This window comes from Tamandua tetradactyla, chromosome 23 (assembly GCF_023851605.1).
Source record: "Tamandua tetradactyla isolate mTamTet1 chromosome 23, mTamTet1.pri, whole genome shotgun sequence".
NCBI lineage: Eukaryota > Metazoa > Chordata > Mammalia > Pilosa > Myrmecophagidae > Tamandua > Tamandua tetradactyla.
In genome coordinates this window covers 25,778,787-25,797,289 of record NC_135349.1, presented here as the reverse complement: position 1 = coordinate 25,797,289, position 18,503 = coordinate 25,778,787, and the positions used below count along the sequence as shown (strand labels likewise).

Genomic DNA, 18,503 nt, shown 5'->3' with positions numbered 1-18,503 from the left:
AAGAAGCTGACAGTAAGGTCCCCATCTCCAGGGCCAGGCTTCCTGGTGGCATTGCCAAACACATGGACCAGAGAAAGGATGAGGACCAGGGATCTGGGCATCCCAGAGCAGCACTGTCCTTGGGACACGCACAGGCAGAGTTGAGGAGGATGAGGCAGGATGTCTGGATCAGGCGAACCACAAACTAGCAAAGGAAGGCAGTGTGATGTGGGCAAGACGACAAGTTTGGAACAGTAACTGGGAGGGTGCAAGACTCCCAGAGGTTCCCTAGTCATGGTCGGGGCTGGCCTCGGACAGCCAGGCTCTGTGACTGCAAGAGCCTGGTCTGGCCAGTCCCCAGCAAGAGCTGTCAAGTTCACCCTGCTGCTTTCATGTCTCTCTTTCCCAGCCCAAGAAAGTAGGGCTACAGTTCCTTCAAGTTGTGCCACAAAGTCAACACAGCAATTTTACAAAAGGATTTTGGAAAATAAAGAGAAACATTCACCTGCCATCCCCTCTGACACCAATAATGCTTTTCACTTTTGCACATTTTGCAGCATTTATATTCGGTGTCCTTTTCTGTGTGTCTGCATCGTTCATGATTGTTTTAACAATGGGACAAATTTACCTAGTGATTTCCTTATTTTGGGACCTTTTCTCTTGTTACCCTCCTTTTCTTTCTACTGTAAGTAACACTGGATAAATATCTTTGTACAGATAGCCTTTTCTACATGTGGAATACATTTTCCTTAGGAGAGAAAAAATGTCCCAAAACTGGGACGGCATGGCTGAAGGATCATGACAAATGATACATTGCCCCTCCCCCTCCTTTTTTGATCTTAATGGTTGCTCATGGCTCCTGAAATGACACCGAGAGCCTTCTTTCCCCTTTTCCTTTTTTCTTTTATTGTCTAACTTCCAAGATGAGAGATGGCCCCTAACTGTAGGTTCAGTTCATCGCCCTTTGCCCTAATGAGCGTAATCCGTCCAGGCAGTGGGCTCCCCAACGGGGAGAGGAAAGGGGAGACCAATGCGTGGAGGCCCCCGTGCTCTGATTTCTCCAGAGTGCCCTGTCCCTCCCCACCCTGTGCAGGTTAATCGATGGGGCCAACGTCACGATGGAGGACGACCATATGTGGCTGATCCCGTTCTCGCCGGGGCTGGACCACGTGGTCACGGTCCGTTTCGACAGAGCCGAAAGCATCGCAGGCCTGCGCTTCTGGAACTACAATAAATCTTCCGAGGACACCTATCGAGGGGTAAGCCGGGGAACGCGGCTGAGCACAGTCCATTGTCAGGGAAACGGCGCCTTGATGAATGGCTGGCCTGGCTGCCAGAGAGGAGCATAAATCCTCCAGAACTTTCCAAATGGAGCTGAGGGAGGATGGCCAGGGAGAGAGCTTGTTGCTGTTTCCTTCTGCTTCTGCAAACAGCAAATGCAGGCTAAAGAGCCCAGGAAGACTTGTGGAACTGCAGAGTCTTGTGGGTTTCGTGATTTTGGGGGGTGGGGTGGGGGTGGGGGCCACAGGTCCCAGCAGGCCCAGCCCCTAACCTGTAAAACTAGCCCATCTGTTGATTGAGCACCTCAGTTGGCCTGGCCCTTTGCCCAGTCACATGCACTTGTCATTTCACTGGGTCCTCATCGGCCTCTGGGAGGCAGGTATTTGTACCCCCATTTTCAAGATTTTAGGCAGAGGTTCAGAGAAGTCGTTACTCTGCCAAGTTCACCTGGCTAGAGCCGTAGCCCAGGTCTACCCGACTTGGTGCCCACCCTCTCCCCACCCTCTCCCCGTGCTTCCTGTGTAGGAGCAGATGGGCTCCCAAAACGGCCTCCATTAGAAGGAGCACCCAATGCCCCCTGGCCTTTTTTTTTTTTTAAAACCTTGTATGATTATGAAAACGTATTTTTTCTCTCTGAAAAACAAGTGATGGTAAGAAGTCTACGTGGACATTAGCAATGCAGCAAGACCCCTGAAGTCAGAAAGAACTGAGTTTGAATCTCAGCTCTGACCCTTACCCATGCATGGCCTTTGGCAAGTGGCTTAACTTGCCTGGGCCTAAGTTTACCCAGCTTTAAAATGGGAATGATTCTAATACCTGCCTCAGAGGTTGTCCTTGCCCTTTGCCTTACAAAAGTTGCTGAAGCCAGGACTGGGCCTCAGGTCCTTGTGTTTCCCACTCCGGGGCTCCCTGTAATGTCTCATGCCCCGTAATGTCTCTGATGAGGACCCAGTGAAATGACGAGTGCATGTGACTGAGCAAAGGGCCCTGGCCAACTGAGGTGCTCAATCAACAGATGGGCTAGTTTTACAGGTTAGGGGCTGGGCCTGCTGGGACCTGTGTCCCATGCCACAGGATTTCTCATGCTACAGGATTTCTTCCATGGGACCTGTCAGACCTTAAGAACATATGACACATTTACTTCAGTGCAGCTGGCAGCCATCCCAGCCCTCCCCTGGGTACCGCAGAGCAACAGCCCCTCTGACCATGCAGGTCAAAATCCCCCAGAAACCGCCGCTTGCCTTTGTGAGTGCTCTCTGAGGCTCAGCACATTCAAAACGTCAGATATATTGGCATTACAAAAATATTCTGCTGCCTTAAGATGTGCCTTTGGGCCTTTAAATTCCCTCGAGGGAATCACAGGCTTTCTAGTTGAGCTTCCTCGCCCTGAACTCACCATCTGGGAACATTTGGCCAAGAGCACCAGTGTCCCAGTTCTGTTTCCCTCAGCCTCAGTGCCAGTGATATGTGGGCACAGTGGAGCGAGGGAGATGGGGAGCCTGGGGGATGGGCACATGATCTTTGAGGACAGGTCCCAGGGTGCTGTGTGATGGGTGCCTTTCCCTTTCTGCCTCATGAGCACCCAAGAGAGCTCTGATCTAGCCTGGGCTCCCTAAATGCCAAAGGAGTACACACCCATGAATTGTCCATGAGGGCCAGGGCAGGCTCCTTCCTTCCTTCCCGGAGGATGGAACTCTACCAGCTGCATCAGCTTCGGGCCCACGCTTCTCAGCAGAGTCTGTGGTCACAGAGCTGGCCCTGTCTGCTCACCCACCACCCCCTGCCCAGGGCCCTACCTCTAAGGCTGTAGGATTTACCGGTAGATCCTAGCCACTTGGCTGGTGAAATCTGGCCCAGAAAAAAATCCACATCAAGTCAGCAAGCTCTTGGCAAGCACCTGTGTGCCTCGTAGAGCTGGTCTCACTGGGGCCTCCCTTGATGGGAAATCCTGCCAGGTGGACCATACCCTAAAAAACGGTCAGGGCCAGCAAGTGGCTCATTCTGCCAGGAGGAAGTATGTGAGGCGTGGGGTGACATGCACATGGGACCAGGTTTTGGAAGGAAGCCGACCCGCAGTGAGGGCTTATATCAGGCCAGCCTCTGTTTACGGTGGGTGTCAGAGCACCTGAGACCCTCCTTTGCCCACCCTCAGGCCCTCACAGCTGAGAGGTAGGCAGGACCTTGGCCAAGTCACTCAGGGCCACAAAACTTATGCCATACGCCCTCCATGGCGGGGACGGCACCTGGCACAGGGAAAGGATGGGCTGGAGAGTGGGCCCTAGCTATTTTCAAGCCTGGAGTTCTGCGGAAAGCTCTAGGTCTTAAATGCCAACCACTAGCAGCCCCGGCAGTGAGAGCACGCATGCTCCCCCCAGGCCGGCTGCTGAGCTCCAGGCCTGTGTTCTTCTCTGGTTTGCTAGGCCAAGATTGTCCACGTCTCCCTGGACGGCTTGTGCGTCTCCCCGCCAGAGGGCTTCCTCCTCCGGAAGGGCCCGGGCAACTGCCACTTTGATTTTGCTCAAGAAATCCTCTTCGTGGACTACCTCCAGCCTCAACTGCTGCCCCAGCCGCCCAGGAGGTGAGGGGAGCGGGCCCCATGAGCCTCCCTCTGCATCCGCAGGGCCCGCTTGCTTTGCCGGGCGCTCTGAAGTATGCACCTAAGGGGTTTTGAAATGATCAAACGCGTCGCTTTTCAACTTGGCTCGGTTTTCTAAAGCTCAGCCAAGCCTCTCCCGGAAGCTGGTGGGATGTACCCGCTTTGTCTGAGGATGTTTGGGTTTTTCACTGTCTGGAGTGCTTAAGATTTTAAAATGCTTCGTCGAGCTTCCTGCTGGGAAGACAGCAGGCCTCAATCCCAGAGACGCCTGCCGGCTGGTTTGGGGAAGGGCCTTCCGTCTCTTGCTTCTGTGTTCTTGATTTAGTGAGATTTAAAGCGACAAATAGAGGCTACAGTTTGTGAATTCCCCTGGGATCTCCTGGCTCCCATCTCAGTTGCTTTAAGTTCATAACCATTTGTAAATGCCACGTTAAGTTTACTCATTTAAACCCCCCTGATGTCCAAATGCCAGAGGCCCGGCTCGCAAAACCAAATGAGTTTCCCTCCGTAGCGGAACATTGCCCTTGAAATTGAAGAAAACTGGGCCAGGGCTGGCAGGGCAGGGATCAGCCCGGACCAGGGAGAGAAGCCCTGGGGAGAAATGGGAAGGAGGAGAGGGTTCCTCTCCCTCCAGAGGGCCTTCGGTGGACCAGGACTTTGTGTTTGTCCTTCAAGGAATCCTTCCAACAACCCTTGAAAGAGGAAATATTGTGTCCATTTTACAGATGTGGGAACTGAGGCCCAGGCTGGTGAAGTTACTTGCTCAAGAAGCTGAAGTGTTCAGGGCCCTCCCCACCTTCCAGCCTCCTCTCCCTCCCTCCCCTCACTCCCTCACACTCCAGCCCCTCTTGCTGCTTTCCGGAGCAAACACCTACCACCGAGCCCTTTCCTACCCCTGGGGCCTTTGCTTTGCTGTTCATCTGCCTGGCAGGTTTGGCTCTGACTCCTCTCATCGCTGCCCTCTTAAAATGCAGAACTTGGCTCCAGTGTCATCTCCTCAGAGAAGCCTTCCCTGACTGCCCTTCAAGGTAGCTTGCCCCCACCCCATCCCTCTACCCCGTTAATAGTTTCTATAATCACCTGGACTCACCTTGTTTGTGAGGAGGCAGTGCAGCCGGGGTGGTTATGGTAATGGGCTCTGGACCCAGACAACCTCGGCCACACCCAGTTGCACTGCCTACCAGCTGTGTGGCCTGGGCCAAGCAACTTCCCCTCTCTGTGCTCTGGTTTCCCCATCTGTAGTTCATGGTGCAAAAGTGCTGAGAGTCCATGTCAGTAAAGCCCTAAGAACAGGGATGCCTGGCACAGAGCCCAGCCCAGGCCCCATCAGTGATGAGTCAGCTGGCACTGGGTAGAATGGAGACTCCCCGCAGGCAGGGCTCTTGTCTGTGCTTTCCATCCCCAGCATTCCAGGGAATCATGAAACTGCTATGTTTCTTAAAGTCTGTTGCCTGAACAGATAACTGAACAGTGCTTCTGAGACTTCAGGATCTTCCACTTCATACATGTCCTTTTGTCATTTATCAGGCCAGACACAAGGAGCCTGGAGCAGGCGAGCATGGACTACGAGGCGCCACTGATGCCATGCGGCTGTATCCTCCCTGCCCCAGAAGCAGCAAGGGTTGCCAGCTCCCTGCCATCCCCTAGACAGAGGCAGCCGCCTTGCCGGGACTCACAGGCAGGCTCTGGGTCTTAGCTGCCCCTGGGCTTTCAGGCAGGCTGCAGCTGGAGTACTGGGGGGGGAAAACCAAAGCAGAGGCTGGGTCTCACATGGCAGAGGGTTGGGGAGGCTCCCAGGGGGCTCCTCTCCTCCAGCTGAGAGTGGCCAGAGATGGTAGAATCAACAGGGACCAGCCTGGAACCAGAAGTAGATTTGGAACCAGGCAGCAAGGAGGCGAAGATAGAAATGAGAAGAGCTCAGATTTAGGGAGCCCTGCCTATGGCCTGGCCCTTGTCAACCAAAATTCTCACAACGACACTATGAGGTGTGTACGGCTGTCATCCCCTTTCCCAGCTGACAAAGCCAAGGCACAGAGAGGCTAAGTGACTGCCAAAAGCCACACAACAGAGAAGGGGCCGGACCAGGCTTGTAGACTCAGGCAGACTGGCTGCAAAGCCAGCTCCCTCACCACCCTGTTCTCCTGGAAGGCTTGCCTCTGGCTTCAGCATCACCCAGGGGCTGCCCTGCCTGCTCTGAGAAATGCTGGGAAAAAGTGGAGGTCAGGACCCAGGAAAGGCTTGCCTGCCTGGCCGTGTGGGTGGGATGCTGGCAGTGATGGCAGAGAGAGGGGTCCCTCATTGCCACAGGCTCATCCTCCCTGGTGCTTGGAGCACATACATCCTCTTCCTCAACCTCCTGCACACTCAAAATACATCTGTTCAGGCAATTTAAGTTCAAGAAAATTTGAGACTATATCTATTTACATAGCTTTCAATCTCAAATAAAAAATCTCTTTCATTTCATCTATATAGACTGAAAAAAAAATCCCTGCATTATCTTTGTAATTGTTTTACTTTGTGTGCCAAAAAATTAAGCCTGGTTTTCCTTAATAGCACGTTCCAGTCATTTTCCAGTTTCAGCTCCTGACCAGCTGGGGTGACCCCTATTACATCGGCCTGACCGGCCTGGAGCTGTACGATGAGCGGGGAGAGAAAATCCCCCTGTCAGAAAACAGTATCCTTTCCAAGGCAGAAGGGGGGATTCACCCAGACTGAGGGGAGCACAGAGGGCCGGGGAAGGAGCAGAAGCCTTGAATGTAGAGGAACCGAAGCCCTGGGATTCACGGGGCCCCAAGCTTTGCTTAGAGCCAGGCCCCAACTCCCTGGGGGTGGGGTGCAAAGCCGAGAGCAGGTCCCAGCCAAGCCCGCAGAGGTGTCGCTCACAGGAGGCCACAAAGCGAAGGGGCCTGTGGTTGAGTGAATGGGAAGAGGCTACCACTGCAGTCCCCTCCTGGAGAACCACAGGCACTTCGGAGTCCTGCCAGGAGAAACCTGTTTCTCTGTGTTCAACTCACTGTGTCCCAAACATATTAACCATGAACCCTTTGTTCGTAGAATGCCCACCCCCGAGTTTGCAAACACATAGCCCAGTAAGTTCTAAATATTATTGAATTTCTAGTACTTGAAAAATCCAAAGGTTTCACATGATCTCCAGCTTCTGGTGAGAAATTGACAATGCTAAGCTCACAGTCGTGAGTGGCAGTGATGGCTGGGCCCAAGTGTCTGCTGCCCCTTTTTCCCCAAGCATGTCCTTCTAGTTTCTCGCAGTCCCCACTCTTCCCCAATTTTGTCCACCAGGTATTGCCCCCACCCCCAGGCCCCAGCATATTGCTGATATTTGCTGAGGGCCAGCACTGTGACAGGGCTTGTCGCATGGCTTCTCGTTTGCTCTTGCAACAGCCTTTTGAGGTGCTTGCCATCGTTGCCCCCACTTTCAAATGGAGAACCCAAGACACAGAGAGGTTAATTAACTTGCCCAAGGTGGCACAGTCAGAGGAGGAGCTTGGTGTCTGGCTCCAGAGACCAGGCTCTTGACCACTGGGCAACACTGCCTGTCTCCTGTACCTTGCCGCTCTAGGGGCATGTGAGCGTATGATCCCTGACCCCACACAGTCAGGGAAGTGCAGAGCAGGTCAAACCCCAAAGCCTGGCTTGCATCTATGTGAGGTCCCTGGTCCAGTAGGACCCTTTCTTCCCTTCCCTTGCTCTTGCTATCCTCCTCAATGGGGAGGCATTAGGGATCCCTTGGATTGTAAGGCTCGATTGATTTTACCAGTGTAAAGATGCCTCCTCAGTATCTTACAGGTTCCTCATATTGATTCTGGGATAGGAACAATTTTTTTAACAGTAAAATATAACATATATACAAAGCAAAAAAAGAAAAAAGCAATGATTTTCAAAACACACTTCAACAAGTAGATATGGAACAGATCCCAGAGTTTGTCATGGGCTACCATTTTTCCTTCTAGTTGCTCCAAAACACTAGAAGCTAAAATATTATCAGTATAGTGATTTAGCAGTTATACTCCCTTATTAAATCCAGTTTTCTCTTTTATACCTCCTCCTTCTTCTTTGATCCTTCTCTCGATCTATAGGGATCTTTGGGCAATGCCCATTCTGACTTTTTCATGTTGAGAAGGGGTGTAAACACTGAAGGCTAGCAGGATGTAATTAATTGATAATCTTGGCAAGGCTGGTCCATCTGGGTTTCAGGATTTGTCTGACCTAGGAACCCTCCAGGAAAGCAAACTTAGTGCATGAAATTAAGTGTTCTTTAGGGTCAGCAAAGTGACAGTTGGGGGTTAGCAAATAATGGCAATTAGCTCTATCTAACCGAAGCTTGAATAAGAGCAGTCTCCAGAATAGCCTCTTGACTTCATTTGATCTCTCTTGGCCACCGATACCTTATTTTATTACACTTCTTTTTCCCATTTGGGTCTGGAAGGCGTCGTGGATCCTAAGGTGCTAGAGCCTGGGAGTCACATCCCACGTTGCCAGGGAGATTTTCACCCCTAAATGTCATGTCCCACTTAACGGGGAGAATAATGATTTTCCTTGCAGATTTGGGCTTAGAGAGAAAGAGGCCACATATGAGCAACAGAGGCTTCCTGGAAGTAACTCTTAGACCTCAGTTATAGGTAATCTTAGCTTCTCACCTACAGAAATAAGTTTCGTAAGGGCAAGCCTCAAAATCCAGGGCTTGACCTGTTTTCTTGGGAGTCTACAGTGGTTGAGAAGGTACCCAGATTTCCCAGATGGGAAATGGTTCCATATTTTTTTTCCGCCATTTCAGACCCTCAAGGGACTCTACCAATATCTTTTAATTATCAGCCTACCGCAGCTGAGAGGTATCCTGGAATTGCATTAAGCTGTACAAACTATAAGGCCAACATGGACATTTTTATACCTTCTTTATAGATGAGGAAATGGACCCTGAGATGTCACATGACTTGCCCAAGGCCTCACAGGGCTTCATGGCTTTCGAGCTCCCTATGAATGCCCATCAGTTGAGTAGCGATAACTGGGTCAGGTTTCCCCCAGATCCTTCCACCGTGGTCAGGGAGACAGTCCTGGCATGGGCCTCACATGCCATGGCAGAATCCAGCCCCACCACTCCCTTCCAAAAGAAAACCTCGGAGTTCACCCTCTACCCTCCAAAGCAGCAGTGCCATTTGTTCCTCCCACCCCAGCAGTCCCAAGAACCTCTTCTTCAGCAGCTCTCTGCTGGGTTTCCCCCAGTTTGCATGTGACACTAGCCACCCTGTCCTCCCCACCACCACCTCGGGGTGCTCTCATTTATCCCAAGAACTTGCCTAGTTCAGCTGCCGACATTGCTCCCCCCGCCGCCCTGGCCGTCACCTGGTGGAGGTGGCTCCTGTGGGAGGAGCCTGGTGGGGTGGTACCACTCCACCTCGGGTTATGGCCATTTACAGACCCCCTCAGACATCGCCGCCTTCCCCGACAGCGTGAACTCCCTGGAGGGAGTGTGCGGGGACGTCCGGACCCCTGACAAGCTCATTGACCAAGTGAACGACACCAGCGACGGCAGGCACATGTGGCTGGCCCCGATTCTGCCTGGCCTGGTGGGTCCCCCCGCTGCCCAACTCCGCGGCTCTGGGCCCTGGGTGCTGGGTGGTGGCAGGGGGGCTTCCTCTCCCGGGTCTCAAGGGTGCGTCTTTCTTCCTGACCGAGTTAACCCCACCCAAGACAAGATGCCTCGGAGCCTAAAGAAAGCCACCACCCCGGACAGGGTCCTCCTGGGCCAGCAGTTTTTCCTCCTTGCTCTGGGGGTGATTCTTATAAGGGGGGCCAGGGAGACGAAGGTGTGGGCATCTGGCATGGCTGTGGCATCTCCCGCGGCATCTCTTCCCTGCCTCTACCTCCCTTTGCAGACCTCTCTGTTCTTGTCCCCCGCCGGCGCCTGTCCTTTCTCCACACTCACTGTATCTGCTCCTCCCTGACCTGATGTCACCAGGCACCAGACCCAACGTGCCCCCCCTGCCCTCTCTCTGCCCAAAATCTGCTTGGTCGGCTCTACCACCTAACTGACTCGGTTTCCCAAACCTCAAACCCTGCAATTGGTCCTGCTTATCTCTCTGCTCTGAGGGCTCACCACACCCCCCCACCCCCCAAGCCTGGTCAATTATGGGTGGAGAGGGAGGTGGGAGGCCAAGAGATGGAGTCACAGAGAGCAAGGGCCCTTTTCCTACTCCGTGTGGTTGGGTGGGAAGGCACGGGGGACACTTGTCTCCCAAAACATGCACAGGAAGGTACAGCCCCAGCAATTCTATGGTATGTCTCCCAAAGGCCACCCCCAAGTGGAGACCTCGGTTTAGGGTACGTCAGCTTCCCAGAGCCAAGATCAGCCCCGTAACCCCAGCCCCACCATTGCAAAGGGGAACAAAGCGTAGATCTGTCTGCCCTTAGTCTTGGGGCCCCAAACTGATAGCCCACTGGCCAGTCCAGCCCACTGGCATATTAAATTTGGCCAGCTCGGTGTTTACCCCTGCCTCACTGTAAGGCCTGTGGGGTGAGGAGTGGTTCCTCAGTCGCCTGTCTCTCAGGCAACTTCAAGATGCCTGAGCCTCCCTGCCGGGGAGTTTGAGGACCCCCTTCTAGGCCATTACTGTTGCCATGGTCCAACCAGAAAGCTGCTCACTCACACGCACACACGCACACGCACACACACACACACACACACCCCTTCTTGGGGCATTCTTAGGATGGCTGAAGGCTGAGTACAGGGTCTGGGGCAAAATCAGGACTGTAGCCTGGGCCACCACTGACTGCTCATTAATCTGTCTTGCAAGGGTCCACCTAGTATCCGAGAGTCTTTGTTGGGGGTGGCTCAGGAGGTGGGGAGGGGGGAGGGGAGTAGGCTGTCCGAGGCTGTCGGGTCCTACTTCACTAGCTGAAGTCTGCTGCTGACCTGGGCAGCCCCTCCTCACTCCCCCAGCAGAAGGTTCAAGGTCACATGCCAAAAATTACACAGCAGGGCCTCAGGGCCCTCTCTGCTTTGCATCTAATTTATGATGCCAGGGAAAGGACAATTGGGGGTCAAGGCTATGCTATCGCCAGGAGGGGAGGCTCCTCCACTCCAGAGTCACCAACTCTGTCCCTTGGGCCCACAGAACCCCTACTGTGTTTTGGGGCCTGACCTGAGTTCCCAGGTCTCCCCTGATGTTTAAAGGAGGGCCAAGCCAGGCCCACAAAAACAGGCCTTCCAAAAGCCAGCTCAGCACTTTGTTGTAAACGCAGCCACACGTGACCTGACTCAAGATGGGCTTCGAGGAGATGGCAGGCAGCAGGAGAGTCACATGCCATGGCTGGAGCAGCCAGCCTGACCCGGCCAGGGTGGCCAGGCACTGCCTCAGGCCACCCACCCTGCTCACCTCCCACCTGGCCCACCCCCTACCCCCACCCGGCACCCCCACCCAGCCCAGGGCCTCTGTTTCCAAACATGCCTGACTTAATTGGCTCTCTCCAACAGGTGAACCGGGTTTATGTGATTTTCGATCTGCCCACCACCGTGTCAATGATCAAACTCTGGAATTATGCAAAAACGCCCCATCGAGGGGTGAAGGAGTTTGGCGTAAGTACTTATTAGCTGGGTTTTCAGAGATAATTATGCTTGTTGGTAATTAGGCCGGCAGCGATTATCATTTGTTGCAGTTTGATTTACTTCTCTGTTGCAACCTTAGCCACTGATGCCAGGTCCTCAGATGCAGGGAAATTTGCCCTCCAATAATGAATTCAAAGCCACCTTGAAGTGATTCAAAGCATCACCCTGACCAAATAGAAGGTGGCTTGCATCACACTGGTTTGGGGAGCCCTTCATGCTGGGGGGTGACCCTGGGATATGAAGAGCAGGGGACCCTGGATCCCAGAGACCTGAGTTTGCCTCCCAGCTCTGCCACTAGGAGTAAGAGTACTTCCCCGCCCAGAGAGCCTCAGCTTCCTCAGCTGAATCTTCTTCACCAGACGGTGGGGAAGATTCAAGACGATAGTACAGGCCCAGCACCAGATTCCAAAAGAGAAAGCGAGGCTCCGAGCAGGAAAGTGCTTTGCTCAAGGTCACGTGCAGGAAGGAGAATGCACACCCAGGCCCGCTCAGCCACCTGGTCAGCTTTTCCCTTCTGGATCCGGGTTTCCCAAACTTCAGACCTCAATGGGCCCCCTTAAACCTTGCCGCAGCCACAGCTACACCTGTACTTTCAGTTGATGTTTTGTTAACCGACTCACTTATTCTACTTACTTTGTCCTCAGCGACCAGAACCATGTGCTCAAAGGCTATGGATTAACCATGTGAATTGCTAATCCATATGTAACTATTTACGTAAATAATAGCTGTTGGAGCAAGAGCCCTGCTTTAGAGGGCGCTCGCTCCACCCCCCGCACTGCATCTGGTCCGGGACCAGCACAGCTGCTGCCTGGGGGCTGGGTCCTGTCGGCCCACCACACAGCCCCTCTTCTGTGTCTGCCCAGCTCTTGGTGGACGACCTGCTGGTGTACAACGGGATCCTAGCCATGGGGAGCCACCTGGTGGGGGGCATCCTCCCCACGTGCGAGCCCACCCTGCCGTACCACACCATCCTCTTCACCGAGGACACCGAGCTCCATCGCCAGGAGAAATACACCACCCTCAGGTGCGCCCATGCCCACCCCCACCACGCTGGTCCACCACGTGGCCGGGAGCCGGGGCTCTCTACCATCTTCTCCCTCCTACAGGGACCAGGTGGAGGACCAGGACGTCCAGATGATGAATGAGAACCAGATCATTGCCAACTCTAAAAGGAAGCAGAGCGCCGTGGACCCAGGTTGGTTTGTCTCCCCAGGGCGCTCCAGCTCAGGAGCAAGGCTGGAGAGAGTCAGCCACACACCCACTCCCACCCCGTCCGCCCTCACATCCCTGTTCTCCACCCAGGAGCCTGTCTGGGAGCTGAGAGGGGACTGGTGGTAGCAGAACCATGGGGGCAGATGCGACACCTTCTTCCTGCAGGCACCTCGTAATGCAGTGTGGCTTCTATTAGCCCAAATGCCAGCTTCCTTCTCCTGTGCCCCTGCCATTATGATATGCCAGGCATTGGGGGTTAAGAAGGGAAAAAGGGAGTCAAGGGCCTGCCCACCTGGGGCTTACATTCCCCTGGGGCGTGGGGAAGGATCCAAGTCAACAAGGGATTGAGAAGGTTCCAGATAGCATTAGGAGTTCTGGAGAAATATGGTCAGGAGGTGATGGGGGGCAGGAGGTGGAGAGTGGGGACATGACTAAGGGGCAAGGAAATTGAGAGGTGGCGTCTGAGATCTAAAGGGTAAGCGGAGCCAGACACCAGCGGGAAGTGTGTACCAACAACAACAAAAAAAAAGGCCAGTACAAAGGCCCTGAGGTAGAGATGACCTCAGTAGGTTTGAGGAACAGTGAGGCCGGTGTGATGGGAGCACAGTGAGGTGGGGGTGGGATATGAAGCAGGGGACACAGGCAGGGCCAGATTAGGCTGGCCTTAGTAGGGATGCAGTAGAGAACCCCTGGAGAGCTTTGGGAAGGCACAACATAGATTTCTTTTTTTAACGTTTTTAATTGTGAAATATAACATACATACAGAAAAGAGAAAGAAAAAGCAATAATTTTCAGAGTACACTTTAGCAGGCAGTTATAGAACAGAATGCAGAGTTTGTTATGGGTTACCATTCCAGTATTTCAGATTTTTCCTTCTAGCTGCTCCAAAACACTGGAAGCTAAAAAAAATACCAATATAGTGGTTCAGCAGTCATACTTATTTGTTAAATCCCATCTTCTCTATTATAACTCCTCCTTCTCCTTTGATCCTTCTCCGTCTCTACGGATCTTTAGGCAATGCCCATTTGGACTTTTTCAACAACATAGATTCTTAAAATATAATAACAGTGACTAATGATAACTAATATATAGTATTTACACTGTTCAAGATACTATTCCAAATGCACTACAAATATTAACCTTGGGGTAGGGCCTATTGTTATCATCCCCATTTGATAGGTTAGGAAAGAGAGAGGTTAAGAAACTAGTCCACGGTAACACAGCTGGACCCAGAAGGGACAGAGCAGGAGTTTGAGCCCAGGCAGTTTGATTCTAGAATCCCTGTTTACCACTCACATCATAGTGCTTCTCGAAAGAAGGAATAGTCTCCTCAGTTGAAGTTTGATTCCCTTTAGGTGGCCCTTTGACCTCAATTCCCACTGACAAAAAGTCTTCCAAAATATCTGTCAGTGTTCTGCTCGACGCTTCAGGGGAAATGTGGCCGGCTGTTTTTGAGACGTAGTCTCACCCCACCTTCTGAACATCTTTGACAAATGCACACTGGGGCCTGCTGTGTGCCAGGTATCAGGCTGTGAAGGAAGCAGCTGTTCAGGTCCTGCCTCCAAAGACCACAGGCCCAGTGGACCAGGCAGTGGGATGGGAGCTACAAATTGCACATGGGGTTCTGAGGAGGCGGGAGGGTGCAGTGTGGGGAGGGGGAAAGGGCCCATTTTGAACTGGTTTGAAGGCTGATGAGACGTTGGGGAGACGCAAAAGCCTGGGATTCGGGCCAGCGTGGCATATCGAGGGCCTGGAGGCGTTAGTACTGCTGCTGTGGAGAGTACTGGAGGCCCGGTTTAGGCAGGGCCAGCACTTTGACCACCAGGCTGAGGAGCCTGGACTTAACCTAGGAGCAAATGGGAGCCAGTGAGGAATTGTGAGCAGGGGAGTGACAGGTTCTGGTAGCCTTTGAGAGTAATCCGTCCCATGGCCTGTGGAAGGCACCCTAGGGGGTGGGAGAAGCAGAAATCAGGGAGGGTGTCTGGGGGCCAAGAACTGATGGGGGCAGGAGCTGGCCAGGAGAGACATGTGCCAAGAACCTCTCTGGACCTCAGTTTTCTCATCTTTAAAAGGCAGATGATGGTGAAAGCCCATGGCTTTGTGACGGAGCTCGGCTTCAGTCAGGATGCCTGGCCCTGGCCCTGGCCTTGGCCCGCCCCCTCGGGAGTCCTCCCTTCCTCCCTGGTACTGGCTCCTTTCTATAAGCCCCCCCCCACACCACCTTGGGGTGACCCAGGCAGATGTTTCTCTGGACGCCTTTCCTGCTTTCCTTCTAATTCTTCCTCGTACACACATGTGAGAGGAACACAGCAGGTGTGCCAAGCTCAGTCCCTGACCCCACACGGCAGCACCTGGCCCGGGCCTCCCAGGGGTAGGAGGTAGACCAGTCGACCACGCTGCCCCGGCCCCGGCAGAACCATCCTCTCTAAGGGGGTGGCTTTGTGTTGGGCAAGCCAGTAGACACCAGCGAGGTCCTCCCAGAGGAAGTGATCAGCGAGCTGGATCTTAAAGGATGGAGGCCAGGCAGAGGGACCAGCACAGGAAAAGCCCTGAGGTGTGGCAGGACGAAGCCCGCTCCGGGTGGAGAGGGCCCTGAGTTCAGAGTCTGCCGGGAGACACAGGCAGTGGCCCAGCAGTTTGGCTTTCACCCCGAGGGCATGGGTCAGCCCCACAAGGATGAGAATTTGGTAACCCTGCTCCCTCTGTCTCCTCCCTCCACAGCCTTACGCCCCAAAACCTGCATAAGCGAAAAGGAGACAGCAAGACGGTGGCGGTGCTGAGAGCACAGGGGGAGCACAGCCACCTGCTGGGCAGAGAGCCGTTCCTCCAGCCAGGGCGGGGCTCTGCCACAGGCCCCCTGCTCTGCACCCACGTCCCACCCTCAGTGTCGCCTGCCAGGATCCCAGGGACCAGAAGCAAACCACAGGTCGGCGGGGATCCCACTGGGGAGGAAGGGAGCAGGGATGGGTGGTGCTGGAAAATACAGGAGCTGCGGGCAGCAGGAGGCCAGGCTGCTGCTGCTGGGCTGGGCATGGACTTCTGCCTTCTCTGCAGTTCCGGGGCCTTGGCAGGGAGCCCCGGGGCACTGCCTGGGTGTCTCTTCTGTCAGATCCAGCAAAGGGGGCCCAGGGCCACTCAGGGCAGGACAGTGAGGTGGCCTGGGGAGGCCTCCCAGCATCCTGCTCAGGGTCCAGGGCGTGGCTAAGCAGGGTGATGGGTGGTGGGGGCAGGGGATGCCGGGTCTCCCACACCAATAGCAACATGCCAGACACTCTGCCTTCAGAGGTCCAAGCCAGGGGCCAATAGGCCCTCAAGCCAACCGCTTCACCACCACTGGCCCCCACATATCCCTGCCTCGTTTGGGGGCTGACAGAGCTGGCTGAGAGAGTGGGACTGTTCCTGGCCCCCTAAATGTCTGGTCACAAGCCCCTCACTCGCCCTGGGGCCCACCCAGGCCCAGATGGGAAAAAGGTGCCTGTCCCAGGGGAGCTGGGCCTACAGAGGCCTCTGTCCTGTTGTGGAGCCTGAGAAGGGATTGCCCCGGGAGTTTTGTGTCCTGCTGAGGAAAGGAAGTGAGTGGGGTCCAGAAGGTGTGGGGGGTGGGAGGACAACTGCAGACCCCAACGGGCCAGCAGAATCCTTCCAGGGGCCCTCCAGACTCGGGCAGGTAGGTGGAGGGGGCCCGGAAAGCAAGCGGGACCGTGGGCCAGTGCCCCAGGCCCACCTCCCCACTTCCTCTTACACTTGAACTTCAACCCAAGGGAGGCGGCCCTTACTGCCTTCCCCTGCCACGTCCCTCTTGAACTAGTCGGGGCCTTTTCTTGCCTGCCCGCTTCCCAGGTGTGCCCTGGTGCCGGCCTGTGAGGTCTGGCTGCCCAGGCCCCCACCCTCCCTCCCACTTCCAGCCGCTTCCCAGCAAGTTGGAAATGTGCCTTGCACCCCCAGCAGAGTGAAGCCCAAAACACATCTATTTCCATCTATGTAACAAGCTCAGATCAGGGACCTAATTGGTTTCCCAGTGGTGGGTAATTTCTCGTTCCAAATATTAATCCGTTGTTTTCCTGGCACCCGGCCCGGCCTGCCGCGGTACTGTACTCTGAGTACGTTCCTATGCAACCGAGAGAGCCCGAGCAGATACTTTATGAGCTTTGCAGATTCGGCGTGAGCAGCTATGCAAATGCGCTTTTCATTTGGAGCGCGGGGCTGATGTGAAGATATGGAATTGTTTCTCCTGGAGAAGATCCATCATTTCTGTAGCTTCCAGGGCTCCAGCTTCTCTGCTCACCTCCCAGAAGCAGCAGGCATTTCGGGGCCTCTTGGGCATGCAGTCCCAAGAAAGCTCACTCCGTGGGGGGGACTGGGGGGCTGGGCACACCAGCTCTTAATGACCGAAACCAGGGCTGCTGTTTTAAGGGAACCCCAGCCTCCATTCCTGCCCGAGGCAGCAGCCCAGGTCAGACCTGTCAGGGAGATTGTACAAATGCGACCCACACTCACTCCCAGAATCCGAGCTGATGTTTATGATAATTGTATGTACCATGCAGTTTAGGAGGGGAAAAATGCTGTACACAGGCATTAACTTGAAAATAAATTTCTATTTTTTTCTCTTGCAAAATCAATAAAAGACGTTATTAAGAATACAGCCTGCCACACTCGATTTGGGGTCTGAACGGAGGAAGCTCGTGCTGCCTCTAAGAACAGAGTCCAAATCCCCTGGACGCTGGCCAAGTGACCCAGAGCAAGCCCGCCCCCCCCCCCCACCCCGAGCATTCCTCTCCTCATCTGCAGATGGGGTCATGTTCTTGGCCCTGCCTACTTTATAGGATTGTTGTGCTGTGTAAGACAGATATAATAGCCAAGAAATTTATAGTGTTGGTTATGTGCCTGGCACTGTTTCAAGCACTAACCCATTTAATCTATATAACCCTCCAATGTAGACACTTATTATCTGCATTTTATAAAAAAGGGAACTGGGGCACAGAGAGGTTGAGTACCTTGCCCCAAATCACACAGCTTTGGAAGCTATTAGTCAATACATAAATCCTGACCCAGCCACAGGGAGAACTGAGGCCAGGGGTGACGCTCCTATGGGTCGCCGGCCTGGAGCTCCGCTCCACCAGCCCCCAGGAGCCTGATTCCTGGGCCTGCCCCCTGCTGTCGCCCTCTCTCTGCTTCCTTGATGAGTGAGTGTTGGTGGCTCTTGTCCTCTGGTTACAGCAGCCCTTGAGTTGGCATAAGGCTCGATTGAGGGAGTCTAAATTGCAGCTCAGACATCTGTTCTAGCGTTCTCACCAGGTAAGAAGGCCCTTTAGAAACTCCGTGTTGTTCTGCCCACCCATGGGAGGAGATGAGAGCCCTCTGTCCAGCCAGCAGAGGCCCAGCCCCAAGCATGTAGGGGGAAATGGGAGTCTCGAGTTCCTTCAAAGGAGGGGTCCTGCCCTCTGCCTGCCCCCCCCTTTTGTTGGAGGGTGATCCCCTTACCCTTCTTTCAGCTGGTGTGCCTCTGGGCCAACCCTGGAGGCCCTCGAGGGCAGGTAAGCCCTTTGCACATCCCAGTTGGTGCAGGTGAGAACTCGGAGGGGGCAGGGGGGCAACCCAACATGTCAGCCTTGATAAGCTGCCCCAGCCACCAACCGGAGCCCCAGGCCTGGACCCCCATGATTCAGGGCCCTAATGAGTGACATCAATGAGTAGAACTGGCCCCCCAGGATCCTGATCGACCACACAGGCGCCTGCTGATGGGACAGCTGCACCAGATCTGTAGGGGTTTTAAGAGACGCCGGAAAGCCAGGTGTTTGACTTTTAATATGAAAT

The 18,503-nt window shown here is 54.1% G+C and overlaps 1 protein-coding gene across 13 annotated transcripts in view; it reads left to right on the top strand.

The window, feature by feature from the left end:
- The window catches only part of KATNIP (katanin interacting protein), a 199,169-nt gene extending 180,666 nt beyond the window's left edge, over positions 1–18,503 (top strand). For 5 of the 13 annotated variants that reach the window (XM_077141466.1, XM_077141455.1, XM_077141457.1 and 2 more), the window contains 10 exons: positions 1,073–1,238; positions 3,681–3,838; positions 4,831–4,884; positions 5,384–5,448; positions 6,420–6,530; positions 9,299–9,438; positions 11,346–11,447; positions 12,341–12,501; positions 12,584–12,672; positions 15,411–18,500. In XM_077141466.1, coding sequence (XP_076997581.1) covers positions 1,073–1,238; positions 3,681–3,838; positions 4,831–4,884; positions 5,384–5,448; positions 6,420–6,530; positions 9,299–9,438; positions 11,346–11,447; positions 12,341–12,501; positions 12,584–12,672; positions 15,411–15,469 — 1,105 coding nt within the window. In that variant the 3' untranslated portion in view covers positions 15,470–18,500. Of the gene's footprint in view, positions 1–1,072; positions 1,239–3,680; positions 3,839–4,830; positions 4,885–5,383; positions 5,449–6,419; positions 6,531–9,298; positions 9,439–11,345; positions 11,448–12,340; positions 12,502–12,583; positions 12,673–15,410 lie in introns of all 13 variants that reach the window. The other 8 variants (XM_077141461.1, XM_077141463.1, XM_077141453.1 and 5 more) reach the window with 5 other exon arrangements.